This window comes from Castor canadensis, chromosome 17 (assembly GCF_047511655.1).
Source record: "Castor canadensis chromosome 17, mCasCan1.hap1v2, whole genome shotgun sequence".
In the NCBI taxonomy this organism is placed as follows: domain Eukaryota; kingdom Metazoa; phylum Chordata; class Mammalia; order Rodentia; family Castoridae; genus Castor; species Castor canadensis.
Window position 1 is genome coordinate 19,214,006 of NC_133402.1, and position 14,710 is coordinate 19,228,715.

At 42.6% G+C, this 14,710-nt stretch overlaps 1 protein-coding gene across 3 annotated transcripts in view; it reads right to left on the minus strand.

Annotated features, from left to right (window-relative positions):
* Positions 1-1,338: 1,338 nt before the first annotated feature.
* Hs3st4 (heparan sulfate-glucosamine 3-sulfotransferase 4) overlaps positions 1,339-14,710 on the minus strand; it is a 387,953-nt gene continuing 374,581 nt past the window's right edge. For all 3 annotated transcript variants that reach the window (XM_020153495.2, XM_074059668.1, XM_074059667.1), the window contains exon 2: positions 1,339-3,415. In XM_020153495.2, coding sequence (XP_020009084.1) covers positions 2,779-3,415 — 637 coding nt within the window. In that variant the 3' untranslated portion in view covers positions 1,339-2,778. The remainder of the gene's footprint in view (positions 3,416-14,710) is intronic.

Consider the following 14,710-nt stretch of genomic DNA (forward strand, 5'->3'; position numbering starts at 1 on the left):
AAGGGGACACTGCTTAGCAGCTCCCTCCCAGAGTCACAAGGATCAAGCCAGAGGACACGCTGAAGAAAACAGACCTTAAACCTGTCACATGTGCATTTCTTCTTAGAACTACATTGCCAAGTGGAGACTCTTAAAAATAAAATTCCTCATGATCCCAAGGCTTAGGCCTCTGCTCTTTTGCTTTAGGGAATTCTAGCTTACTACTATATGAAGGTGTATAAATAATTTTAAAAGGAGGGGTTCCCCCACTTTCATCTCTCAGGTGAAAATGACTTCTTTACCACTGCCTAATCATATTAAAAATGGATTTGCTTGTCATATTTATGTGACATTTATGTGAGGACATGCACTTACTAGCTTTCTTTGGAAGATGCTGTTTAGGTTTGGATGCCCTGGGTTTATGGGGACAGATAGACAGCAGGGAGATGGGAAACGGAGAGTAGCTCTGATGGAAGGAGTGAATCAGTGTGTGCCCAACCAGAATGGAGGAAATGAGGGCAGGGTAGAATGATGGCCATTCTTACCCAGTAGAGTGAGGTCTTTAAAGCTTTCCAACAACCAGGTGTGGACTCCTTTCACTGTCTAAGTTGTAGAGTCAACCTTAACCAGTTGTCATTGAACTCCAAAAAAGAACACATTTCTGTAAAGAAGTCACAACTTTTCCTTGTAAGGTTAGACAACCCTAGGGACTACTTCCCTTGGAAATTAATTCCTATGAAAGCATAAAAATGGGTGAAAAAGAGAAAGAGAAGGCAAAGAAATCCACAGGCTAGGCTTTCCTCCAGGTGTTCTCAATCCCAACTTCCTTAAGAATATTTTTGAAAGGATTAGTGCTTGAACCCCAGTCTAGAGGATCTGGAATGGAAGTGTTTTTTTTTTTTGGAGATAGGGTGTCATTATATAGACACTCTGACCTGAAGCTCAGAATCCTCCTGCCTCAGCCTCCCAAGTGCTGGGATTACAGGGGCGTGTCACCATGCCTGGCTCAGGACTTGTCTTAAAATCCACAGGAGTCTCTGAGATATGGCTGACACTCACTCTTTGTTCATAAAACAAGGCCCCACACCAGACAGCCCTTCTGAAAAGGCACATATTCCCTTCTTTTAATGTGTGTTCTTATTTTGATCTATATCTTCCTTGACTTCAGCTCAATTTGTCTTATCTAAAAAAAGATTTATTAGGGAGTCTCCTTTTAAGGCTATCCCTGGCAGCAAGGGCTGAGATGGGGAAATTCACACCCCTTTCAGGAGTCACTTTCTTGGTGCTATTGTAAGATTCTTCCTGCCCTGCACACAGAATACTCCAAAGACACTTGAAATTGGCCTTTCTAGCAATTCAGGGTGGGGGTGGGGATGGAATTGACCAACACAAACACGCCACCAAAATCCATTAATCAGGTTGCATTAAACTTTATAACAACACGGTTTTCATTTAGCAGGAGAAATGACAGTTTAATAACAGCTGAACAGATTTCACTCCCCCCACTCATACAAATTTCCAATTTCACTAGAACAATTTCTGGTTTTGGAGATTTGTGAACAAGTGCTTTACATCAAACACTGCATTTTAATCGAATCAAACTAATGGGAAGGGACACTTTTTTTTGGCAGCCCTTGATGAAGTAGTCTGCGATAGCCCTTGCCCTCACCTACCCCCCTGCTTAAACTGGATCTGACAAATGGAATCAGTGCTCTTGACAATCCCTGGATAGATACCATCTCTGAGTGGAGAAAATGAGCTGGGAGGGGGTGGACAAATAGGAGAGTGGTGAGTGCTCCCTTTCCCCACTGCATCCCTAAGGGTTAGTCACAACGAGAGACACACCAGCTATCTGGTCTTTGCCTCTTGGGACACTAGGGGACAGAGTGTATCCTCAAAGCATGCCTTTGGACCATAGTGCTTGGAGGAGAGGGGCTTTAGGCACGGAGACCTCCTACCAAGAGGATTGGATATTCTTCTTTCACCCTCAGATATGGTCATTCATCTTTGCCAACCTCAGGGCTCTGACGCTAGCTACAATCAGTTTTGAGAGCAGCCTTGTAGACGTGATTCTGACATGAGAACATATGCTAAGCTTCTCTACCTTCAGGACACTCATGAAGAGAAGGACTCTCCTTAGACAGCTCTCAGAAAGAAGGCTTCCAGGGGTATCTGCTATTTTTATTTTATTTTATTCTTTTGGTGAGGAACAAACGTGCATGCCTTTGCCTTCCTAATGTGAAGAGGGAGGAAGTCAGGAGTTGTGGGATGAGGCCTTTGATGAGAGGGCTAGAAATGTCTTGGAGGGAAGACTGTGCTCTGTAGAAGTCCTGGCGCTCTTAGCCACCGACTGCATTCTGGAAAGAAACTGAAGCACAGGCGTAGGTACCACATGCCTGTGCCAAATACAGGGCTAGAACCTAGGCTCCCCGAACTAAAGTAAGAGCCCTCACCAAGTGGATCTTGCTTTCTTTGTTGCCACTCAAAGAACAAATCCTGGCATCTGTCTCTGACATTGACAGCTAGTTACCCTGTCTTCAGTAAATTAATGGGTGAGTTCTGGGCTATGGAGTCAGACAAGGACTGCTGCCCAGTCAGGCCTGGTTCCTCCATGGGGATGCCTTGAAATCCACCCTGTTGCCTAAGCCCCTCAACATTGGAGTCAATCTGACTGAATGAGGGAGATCTGCTTGGCACCCCAGCAACGCTGATGCCAGAAGACCTGGGGGGCATGATGTGGGACTCAGGAAAGGAGGAGCATCCTTGCTATTTGCTAGCCTTCCCTCCACATCTCTAGCTTCATTTGTCACCCTCCTCCTGTTCCCACTGGAAATCTTGACCAGTCATTTGGTAAAACATCATGTTGAAGGGTTTGTAGAATTTCCTCAGTCTGTGGATGACATCTGGGTCAATGCGGGGATGAGTCCGACCTTTGCTCTTGCCTAAACACCTGGGTGCGCTGCTGTCTTCTGGCTTCTTTAGGCAAGGGAATCCCTTGGTTTTGTTGAAATAAAAATGTTTCTCAGTCACCACGCGCTTGAGGCCTAGAAAATCCTGTACTTTGGCCATTTCCCCAGCGGGGTCCACTATGAGCCGCTCCCCACTGACAAAGAGGATCTGCGAGAGCGGGAAGTACTGCAGCCAGTTCTCCAGGTGCAGCGCGTAGATCCCGATGCGGATGGCGCTCCACGAGGCGTCTATCAGCCCTAGGGTCCTGTTTTTAAACGCCAGCACCTCAAAGGTCGGGATCTCGGGCTTCTTTGACAGTGTCTGGGTGTAGTCAGAAATGGCCCTGGTCACGGGGTTTCTCACCACCACGATCAGCTTGATGTCCTTGGCCATGGAGTGAATGCGCCTGGGGGCCTCGTTGGTCACAAAGTAACTTGGGGTTTTTTCCATGGTTATCTGTCCCTCCAAAGTCTTCGGCATCACATTTCTGAAAGAGGGAAGAAAAGAAAAAGAGAATGGTTATATTCCTACCTGGATACCTTAACAACTTTGTGCAAAATATATGCTGTAAGTCACCCAGTGTGGAGCCACCAAATAAAATTGATCAACACTTGGGTATTCTTTTTCTTTATAGTCCCAACTATAGTCTTCACTATGTGATTATCATAAAAAAACAGCACAAACATTATGCATTCTTTCTCTGGAACCTTATACCCCTGGGTTTAAATTGCTTTTCTATCTTTTTAGCAGTTAGTTTAACCTAGATATGCCCTTAATTTCTCTACATATTAGTTTTATAATCTCCGAAATGGAGATAATGATAGCACTGACTCACACTGCAGTGTAAGGATTAAGGGCGATAATGTCTGGAAAGCATTTAGCATAAAATCTGGCTGGCGTGTGCAAGAGCTTAATAAATTAAGGATCTTATTATTGTCGTGGCTTTCAGAAAATGTTTGAGCTCAACAAGACCTCAAAGATTATCTAGTCTAGGGTTGGTGAATTCCCGCCTACAGCCTGTTTTTATATGACTCTCAGCTAAGCAGGATTTGTAATCATTAAATGGTTGGGGGAAAAATAAATAATAAACATAATAACAAAATAACATTTTGTGATACATGAAAACAACATGGAATTCAAATCTTAGTGCTTATGAACAAACCTTCATTGGGGTACAGCCATACTCATTCACTTAGATGTAGTCTATGGCTGCTTTTGTACTATAAAAACCAAGTACAGTTGGTGTGATAGAGACCATATGGCCTACAAGACCTCACTGTTGGCCCTTTAAGAAAATGTTTGCTAAACCCTGACTTAGTCCAAAGACATTGTTGTGCAAATGTGGAACTGAAGCCCAGATCAAGGAAGGAACATAGGATTCAGACAGGCTTTATGACCTCAGCAAATTCAGTCACATCTCCACGCCTTATTATCCCCATTTGTAAAATCCTAAAATAATGGCATAAACAGTGAAAGCATCTCACATAGCATCTGGTTCAACATATGGGATTTTTTTCTGCCTTTGCTCTCAAGATTGCCCAGTTAAGCCACTAGCAGACTCTGCTATAGTCTGCATCTGGAATGCCCTGCAAAAGGCCCATGTGTTAAAGGCTAAGTCCCTAGCCCATATCACCATTGGGAGGTAGTGGAATCTTTAAGAGGTGAGGCCTAGTGGGAGGAAGTTAGAACATTAGAGGTATGCCCCTAAAGAGGATATTGGAACCCTAGTCCCTTCCTCTCTTTTTCTCTCTTATGTCCTGACCATCAGATAAACAGGCTTCCTCTAGCATGTGCTCCTGCCATGATGTGCCATGCTGCCACAGGTCCAAAAGCAATGGGGTCAATCAACCATGGACTGAAACCTCTTACACCATTAACCTTAATAAAGTGTTTCTCTTACTAAGTTGATTATCTCAAGTATTTGTTACATTAACAGAAAAGGGACAACCCAGATCTTATACCAGGGCCCATGTCCATGTCTCTTGATTCCTTTGACAGGGGTGCTTCTCCAACTCCACCCCTCTATCCATGCTTGCCGTCAAGGTAGCTTTATCTTATTTGGGAGCTCAAAGATATTAATGGGGCTTGATGCCACCCCCCTCCTCACCCTAACCCTAGTGTGGTAGGCCTATCAGTGATGAAATGAGGCTCAGGATGCTATTATGCAGTCAATTTGCTGTAGGCATATGTAGACCAGAGTTAATTGACAATAAACCTGTTCAATACCTGTTGGTACAGAAGGCCATCTGCCACCAGGTGCTCCATTAAGTCTATTCACTTCTGAGTCTTGCACCAAAGTGGTACATTGAGGATTACACAAGACCTCTTTGTTATGATGACAGGCTTTTAAATGTCTCAGCTAATAAAACTTAATACAGACGAAGATCCCTTAGCTTCTCCTACCATAATTAAATTTATTTACTATCGCGTGAGTAGAGAAAGAATGACTTTTCTTTTATCTCTAATTCACATGCTCTGTCAATAATTAATTGCTGCTGGGTTTTGAGTGTTCGCGGCAAGCACTTTTATTAGGCAAGAGGAATTTGCCTGGTGAAGAAATTCAGTACAGCCAGACCTTGTTAGAGTCTAGTGGCTGTGTAGCATGGAATTTTCAGATCAAAGCCATAGCCCTGACCAGAAATAATCATAGTTGTCTTGGAATGATATACTGTCCAAAGCATTTCCAATGTCTTCATGTTTGTGCTGTTTGGTCCTTACTATATCTAATGAACTCATTTGGAGGGTTGGGGTTAAGAAATATCACCTATGGGAGTTAGATCTGTCTGACTTAACTGTTCTGATTAATCCATGTTGCCTCAATGAAGTTACTTACCCTATTTGGGCCTCACATTCTCATCTATAAAACAGGGCTAATAGTAAGTGTCTGTCCTCACAGAATTATAAACTAGATGAAATGTAATAATGCAGGTGAGTCACTTAGGATACTGCCCCATGGACACCAGAATCTGTTTTAACAGCTGAAGACAGCTGTTCAAGATCATCTTCACAACAATTCTTAGAAAAGGGCAAAGAAAAAAACCTCTCTGTTTGACAAAATGGAAAAGAAGAACTCAAGGACTGCAAAAAGTAAAATTCTGATTCAAGCAGGTATCATCAATTGTACCTTCTGATCTAGAGGCAGTGACCTTTCATTCAGAAAGAGAATAAGGAGTATACTCATGTCCTATATTTATTTTATTTGGAGATTTTCTTATTTTGCTATGGAACTCACAAAAATTAAATAAATGTTGATGCAAAAAAATCATTAGGAAAGAGGTAATTTTACATGGCCTTTCTCAGAGTTTGGTTCCTCAGCTATATTTTTACATGTTTATTTTGTTGCCTTTTTCTTTAGCACAAGAGTAGCTGCCTGCCTTTTCTTCACATCTATTTTTTTTTTGCCATTTATTCCTTAGATCCTGGTGCTTGCTTTACACTGAGCCCCATTCATATTCATCTCCTCTACTTCAGCTAATTGATAATCTGTCAAGATCTTTGTGGATCTTGAGTCTTTTATCTGAAGCATCTGGGATGAAGTGGTACCCATCCTATAAGCCAGAGGGTGTAGGAGAGTAAGTAGATACCTAGCTCAGAGCTTGATGCAAAAGGAATAAGGAAAGGGGAATTAAAGAAAGTAGAAGGGAGCAGAGAGCCCAAATGGCTCTGGTCATCTTGTTACAGATGGTTGTTAAAAGCATGTAATTTAGAAGCATTCCTACAGCTGAGGCACCAATGGTAAGACTGTGTCATTGAACCAAGATCCAACTGCTGTAGCATGAATGATCCAAGTTACAGTGCCTGTAAGATCTCCAGTAGCTGCTCAAACTCTGTGAGGTAGTAATTGCCCCTTTCTAAAACTGGTTCATTCATTCCATAAACAATCACATCCATAATGTAACAGTGAATGAAATAGACATGGTCCTTTCGTCCACAAAGCTACCAACCTATCCATGACTTCTTATAAATGTAGTGTGCTTCATAGTATCACATAGTTAACTATTTTAATTAATAGAGCAGGTTATCATTATATTCCAGTTTAGAGGAGGAAACAAGCTCAGAATCTAAAGATACTTCCCAAGGTGTCACAGAGTAAGGTGTACCATTTTCTTCTAAGTTCAAAGGCTGAGAAGTAATTCAGCACCAGCATTAGGGCCTAACAGCAGTTCCTGGCAAATAAGAGGAGCTTAATATGTATCTATTGAATGAGGGGATAGATGATTACCATGCTATTAACGTCCTTTACTAGGGCAGCCAATCCTGAGGCTAGGTTTTGTTGTGATTGGTTTTATTGCCCTATCCTTCTCCTTCCGTGTCTCCTCACCAGGTAGCTCACTTGAACCAGCAACCATTTCGACACCATCCTGGTCCCCTCTTCCTATGAGATTAGAGGGAGATCTCTCCTTTTCGCTCCAATTGCTCTTCCCTCTCCTAAGTTTTAATTAAGTTCTTATCAGTTGGAACTGACACTTCAATATGCCCATGTTCTCACATCTTGGCATGTGTGAGGAACAAGAAAAAAAAGGCCAAAAATGCTGAAGATGAGTGAGCTAGGTAGTGGAGTTAAAAGTAATGTCAGGAAAGGTGGCCAGGGATCAGAGCCTGGAGGGCCTGATAGGCAATGGGAAGGATATAGGGATTTTTTTCTATGTGAAGAGAAACCATTGAGGAATATTGAACAGGGAGTATGATAGGATTTATATTTAGGTTTTTTTTTTTCTGGTGGCACTGATGAAGACAAAGAAGAGTGTGCAGGAGTAGAAGGAAGGAACCTGCTTCCTGACACCATCTCAGGACCACTGGTTGGAAATGCCAGTGGCCTCAATGTAAGTGGAGAAGGGCAACATGGTCAGAGGTGTTCCCAATGGGGACACATTCTTTAAAAGTAAGCCAGCAGTTCCTAATCATGGGCAGGATGTATGCAAGAGAAAGAGAGGTGTCACAGGTGACTTTGGGCCTGTTGGCCTGAGTTTCTAGTGATGTGGAGAACATTGGGAAGCAAGCAGCTTTGAGAGAAGGTACTAAGTTTGATTTTGGATTTGTAATATGGAACATGTATCATTCTCAAGTGGAGGTGTAGAGTAACCATCTGGATACAGGAGTCTGAAATCCACGGGATGGAGACCCAAAGTAGATGTAGACATTCAGGACCTGTGCTCAAATGCTACTTGCCACGGACTAATAGAAAAATATCTGCCCCCTTTTTATTCGAGAGTGGAAGATAGGACCTGTCCTTTGCTTAAGTGCACAGTTCTTTCAAACAGGAAAAGTGTTTAGATGCTGGATGTACACAGTTTTTTTCCTTTTAATTCCCATACAAACAAAGGTTTTCACAAATTCCTTTTCAATTTTTAAAAAAATTTTCTGTGTAGCCCTGAAGGTTAATCCCAGGACCTCACAAATGCTAAGCAAGTACTATTCCACTGCAATACACTTCCAAACCTTACCTACTCATTTTAATACCCAGCATTCTTGAAAATACCTGCATTACAAAGCTTATGATAACACCATAACATAGTCTGGCATATGTGAGGACCTGGGTTTGTTCCCTGGGACTGAAAAACAAATAAGTGAAACAAAAAAGAGTCATGCAATATTATGATTTGCTTTCATGTTCTGCATGGCTACTATCAGTGCTTAAGGCAATAGGCAATGTTTTATTCACCTTTGTGTTCCCAGCACCTAGCATGGCTTCTACCATATAGCAATTTCTCCATTAGTATTCATGGTTACCAGAGGGATAAATGAATAACATATATGGTCTCTGGAAGTCAGAAGAATTGGGTGGTTTGGAAGACATACTCCCCTAGATAAGTTTTCCATGCATGGGGATTTAGCCTGCCTGCGTTTCATGCCATCCCTGTCTGGAAGACCACGCACTTCAGCATGGACCATATGGTGAGAAAACACTGCATCTGGGCTTGGCTCAGCTTGTTAACAGTATCTTCGGTGCTCAGAGCGGCCGTGACATCAGCATCAACACACAGTCCTGAAGTGAGAATCACTCCGCAAGATCACACAGCAGCTCTCACAGTCCCAAATGTTTATGAGACACTAACCATCCCTCACCCTGCCTCCACCAGCTCTGCTGGTGCAAGTGTTTTGCTAAGCATAGGCTGTTTGAAGGCAGGTCAGCAGAGTCTGGGGCCCTCAAAGGTGATCATCACAATATAGCTCACAGTGACCCCCACCATTTATGGAGCCCTCATTCATGGTTGAGATTTCAAGTTCTGAGGCCAAGCTGACTTCTCTAAGCACTCTCAGACATTGGACTCTCCAGCCTAGCCAAGAGCACTGACTACAGAGGTAGACTTACCAGGTTTGCATCCTTTTCTTAGATGTGTGATCCTGTCCAAATTACTTAACCCCAAGTACAGATGGTCACGAACTTAGGATGGTTTGACTTTCAATTTTTGTACATTATGATAACGTGAAAATGATGCACTCTCAGGAGAAACTGTGATTTGAATTTTGAATTTGGGTCTTTGCTTGGGCTAGTGCCATGTGATAAGATTTTTTTTGAGCTGAGGTCATCTTTTATTGCCCAGGCTTGTCTCAAGCTCCTGGACTCAAGTGACCTTCCCGCCTCAGCCTCCCATGCAGCTGTCCCTGTCTGGAAGACCACGCACTTCAGCATGGACCATATGGTGAGGAAACACTGCATCTGGGCTTGGCTCAGCTTGTTAACAGTATCTTGGGTGCTCAGAGCGGCCATGACATCAGCATCAACTGACATCACCATGTCCAACTAAAATAACTCCTTTTATTTGGTATGACTGGGAATTGAACTCAGAGCTTCATGCATGCTAGGCAAGCACTCTACCACTTGAGCCACACTCAGTCCTTTTTGTTTTTAAGTTGTTTTTTAGGAAGTCAGCCCAAGTTTTTTTGCCCAAGTCAGCCTAGAATCCTGATCTTCCTATCTCTGTCTCCTTACTGACTGCAGTTTAGATGTGCCCACCAGGTCTGACCCATACTCCCTGTGTTAACACTAGGCAGCAGCTTGCAGCCAGCCACGTGATCATGTGGGTGAACACCCAACATTGCCACTACATTGCTGAGATGTGGCGTGAAGTATGTTAAATGCATTTTCCGTTTTCAATATTTTCAGATGATGATGGATTTGTTGGGCCCTAACCCCATCAGAAGTCAAGGAGCGCCTATAATTTCTTGGTTTCATTACCTAGGATGCAAGCTCACATTAAAAATATTCTTTTCATAGAAAGTTTGTAAATATTAAATGAATTAATATCTAACTCACATATTGTAGATTCTGTTGGTTTTTGAAACATCTCCCCACTAGTGATCAGGAAACTGAGGCCCAGTGAGATTTGGGCCCTGAATCTGGAAGAGGTAGAGTCCAGATTCAATCTTGGGTTTGTCTGACACCATAGCTCACACTCTTGCAATGCTTGATCAAACTATGAAGACTCAGCAAGGTGGCATGACCATTCCAAGGTTACTCTGCTAGTAGGTGGCAGAGTGGAATCTTAAAATGAGGCTCATTAAGTGAACTATAAAGGTGGCTGTCATTGGCTTACCACTGGGAGTTACAGAACCCAGTTCAGAATGCCTAGAAATTCTTGCCAGATCAAGCTACATCATTCAATTTGTAACATCTCTCTCCAGGGCCTCCTCAAGGGAAGCAAATGGACGCCATCAGAATGCAGAGGGAGAAAGCAATCAACCATATGAGACATCAAGTGCCCATTCTCTCTAGCAGGGTCAATGCAGAACTTGCCTTCCACTTACCTGAATAAAAAAAGAGGTGTGTGGACACCTTCCACTTTCCCTAATGCATTAGTCCAGTGGAATAAATGGTACATAAATTAGCAATATTTTGTGAGCCCTTCTGATGAACTGTAACCCAGGAGGATGGTAGTTAGAGCAAGGGCATGGGGTGGGCCTGTGTCTCTGCACTCTGAAAAGAAATCCACGTAAAATTCTATTGAGCACCTGCTACCTCCATGCCCCGAACAACAAACAACACAATTGCACATGATACCCTAGTTCAACCAAATGCCCTATAACTCACAAAGCTGCTATGCAGAAGAAGAAAGTGAGTCAGAGAGAGAAAATGAATCCTGCCCAATGACTCATAGCTGGGACTTTGCTTTGGCCAGTTATGTTGGAAAGTTCATTGTGCTTTTCAAACCCAAGTGCATGAATGTTGAACTTCCTGAAGGTGGAAAAGTCAAACCATTTGGCCAAGAAAAGTAACATGCTCTAGGGCCACATAGCTATCAGTTTCAGCTGAGCTGAAACTGAGCAAGAAGGAATCCTGAGTTACAGTTCTGACTTAATATCTAATTTGCTGAAAGAGTTTGGGACAGAGACTTTCCTTCCCAGAATCTCAACTTCCTAAACATGAAAGGCCTGCATTAATAGTCATTCTCTCCTTGTGTCCACTGTATATTTATCAGTGCTTATTACACACCATATGTTAGGCATATGTTAATGGTAAGATGTGGTGTCTGCTCTTCCATAGACTTTAAGATCTTGGAAAAGAAGTCTATGCATCATTTGACAGAGTGCTCTGTGTTTCAGTTGGGCATCTCTTGCAGACAAAGTTTCATTTCAACTAGAATTGAATTGCATCTACCTCATTGCCATATTCCTACAAGAAGAAGAAAGAACAAGGTGCCAGTGACTCATGATTATAAGCCTAGCAACTTGGAAGGCTGAGATCGTGAGGACCACAGTTCCAGGCCAGCTTGGGCAAAAAAAGTTCATGAGAACCCATCTCAACCAACAGCTGGATGCAGTGGCATGCACCTGTCATCCCAAGCTATGTGGGAGGTTGAGATAGGAAGGATCACGGTTCCAACAAGTCTGGGCAAAAAAAAATTGCAACGCCCTATCTCAACAGAAAATCTGGGCATGGTGACACACACCTGTCATCCCAGTGATGGTGGGAAGTTAAAATAGGAGGATCGAGGTCCAGGACTGCCTGGGCACAAAGCAAGAACTTATCTTTAAAACAACCAGATCCTGTCTCCAAAATAACCACAGCAAAAAGTGCTAGAGGTGTGGCTCACATAGTAGATTGCCTGCCTAGCAAGTGTGAAGCCCTAGCAAGTGCCTGCCTAGCAAGTATGAGGTCCTGCCTAGCAAGTTCAAACTCCAGCACTGCCAAAAAAGGGGCAGGGGGCAGAAAGGTATGAGACAGAGCACAAAGAGGGAAGAAAATGGGGAAAAAGGATGAAGGGAATTAGAAAGGAGAGGAAATAAAGGGGAAAAAAGAAAAGGAGTGAGGAAGAAGGAAGAGGAGGAGAAAGGGAAGCAGGAGATGGATCAGGAGGATACACGAAGAACTGAAAAAGGAGGACAGAATTCTAGGTTGGTTTAAAGGACCTATGACCACATTGTGGGAGAGAACAGCAAACCCAGGTCTCAAGAACTTTTGTTGTTCTAAGTTTGTTCCAACCAGGTACAAATATTTAGGTTTATGAAGATCTTTGTTAGAGACAATCCATTGAGGTGGAAAGGCATTAGCCCTACTGAAGCAGACTTAGAAAGTAGATGCTCATTATTCCCCATGGTATCAATGACCAAACTGAGGCACAGAGAAGTTAAGTGCATTGGCTGAACTCACACAGCTTCTATGTGGCAGAGTTGAGATTTGAAAGTCATCAGAGACTGTGCTTCTCACAATTATTCAATATGGCAAAGTAGAGGAAGGTTCAATGTCCAGCTGAGGAGGGGTCAGGACAAGGACCTCAGGTAGAGAAATGAGGGGCTAACGGTTAGTCTTACTCTGAGAGAGACTCCCTGGTAACAGCAGACATGAAAATTGATAAAGTCTTGAGATTTGGCGATTCAAATGTGCGTAGGATCAGAGACAGCTATAATTGGAAATCTTACCTGGTGGCTTGGTTATTCCCAACAAAAGAGCAGGCATTCGCTAAGCTTGGGGCCAATTTCTCCTAGAGGTGGAGTTAGAAGATTCAGGGAGAAGAGAATGTGATGGGGGTGGAGAGGGACGTGTTAACAGTTTATGGAATCTGGTGACCTAGTGAGAAATTATTCTGGGTTTGATTTTTGCCTCCAGAGACTCATCCGGAAGAAAAGGTGTAATTCAGTTATTCCTTTTTTTTTCCTTTTTCTTTTATTATTCATATGTGCATACAAGGTTTGGTTCATTTCTCCCCCTGCCCCCACCCCCTCCCTTACCACCCAGTCTGCCCCCTCCCTCTCCCCGCCAATACCCAGCAGAAACTATTTTGCCCTTATTTCTAATTTTGTTGTAGAGAGAATATAAGCAATAATAGAAAGGAACAAGGGTTTTTGCTGGTTGAGATAAGGATAGCTATACAGGGCATTGACTCACATTGATTTCCTGTTCATGGGTGTTACCTTCTAGGTTAATTCTTGAACTAACCTTTTCTCTAGTACCTGTTCCCCTTTTCCTATTGGCCTCAGTTGCTTTTAAGGTATCTGCTTTAGTTTCTCTGCGTTGAGGGCAACAAATGCTAGCTAAGTTTTTAGGTGTCTTACCTATCCTCACCCCTCCCTTGTGTGCTCTCGCTTTTATCATGTGCTCATAGTCCAATCCCTTGTTGTGTTTACCCTTGATCTAATGCCCACATATGAGGGAGAACATACGATTTTTGGTCTTTTGGGCCAGGCTAACCTCACTCAGAATGATGTTCTCCAATTCCATCCATTTACCAGTGAATGATAACATTTCGTTCTTCTTCATGGCTGCATAGAATTCCATTGTGTATAGATACCACATTTTCTTAATCCATTCATCAGTGCTGGGGCATCTTGGCTGTTTCCATAACTTGGCTATTGTGAATAGTGCCGCAATAAACATGGGTGTGCAGGTGCCTCTGGAGTAATAGTCTTTTGGGTATATCCCCAAGAGTGGTATTACTGGATCAAATGGTAGATCAATGTCTAGCTTTTTAAGTAGCCTCCAAATTTTTTTCCAGAGTGGTTGTACTAGTCTACATTCCCAGCAACAGTGTAAGAGGGTTCCTTTTTCCCCACATCCTCGCCAACACCTGTTGTTGGTGGTGTTGCTGATGATGGCTATTCTAACAGGGGTGAGGTGGAATCTTAGCGTGGTTTTAATTTGCATTTCCTTTATTGCTAGAGATGGTGAGCATTTTTTCATGTGTTTTTTGGCCATTTGAATTTCTTCTTTTGAGAAAGTTCTGTTTAGTTCACTTGCCCATTTCTTTAATGGTTCATTAGTTTTGGAAGAATTTAGTTTTTTAAGTTCCCTATATATTCTGGTTATCAGTCCTTTGTCTGATGTATAGTTGGCAAATATTTTCTCCCACTCTGTGGGTGTTCTCTTCAGTTTAGAGACCATTTCTTTTGATGAACAGAAGCTTTTTAGCTTTATGAGGTCCCATTTATCTATGCTATCTCTTAGTTGCTGTGCTGCTGGGGTTTCGTTGAGAAAGTTCTTACCTATACCTACTAACTCCAGAGTATTTCCTACTCTTTCCTGTATCAACTTAAGAGGTTGGGGTCTGATATTAAGATCCTTGATCCATTTTGAGTTAATCTTGGTATAGGGTGATATACATGGATCAAGTTTCAGTTTTTTGCAGACTGCTAACCAATTTTCCCGCAGTTTTTGTTGAAGAGGCTGCTATTTCTCCATCATATATTTTTAGTTCCTTTGTCAAAGATAAGTTGGTTATAGTTGTGTGGCTTCATATCTGGGTCCTCTATTCTGTTCCACTGGTCTTCATGTCTGCTTTTGTGCCAGTACCATGCTGCTTTTATTGTTATTGCTTTGCAATATAGTTTGAAGTCAGGTATTGTG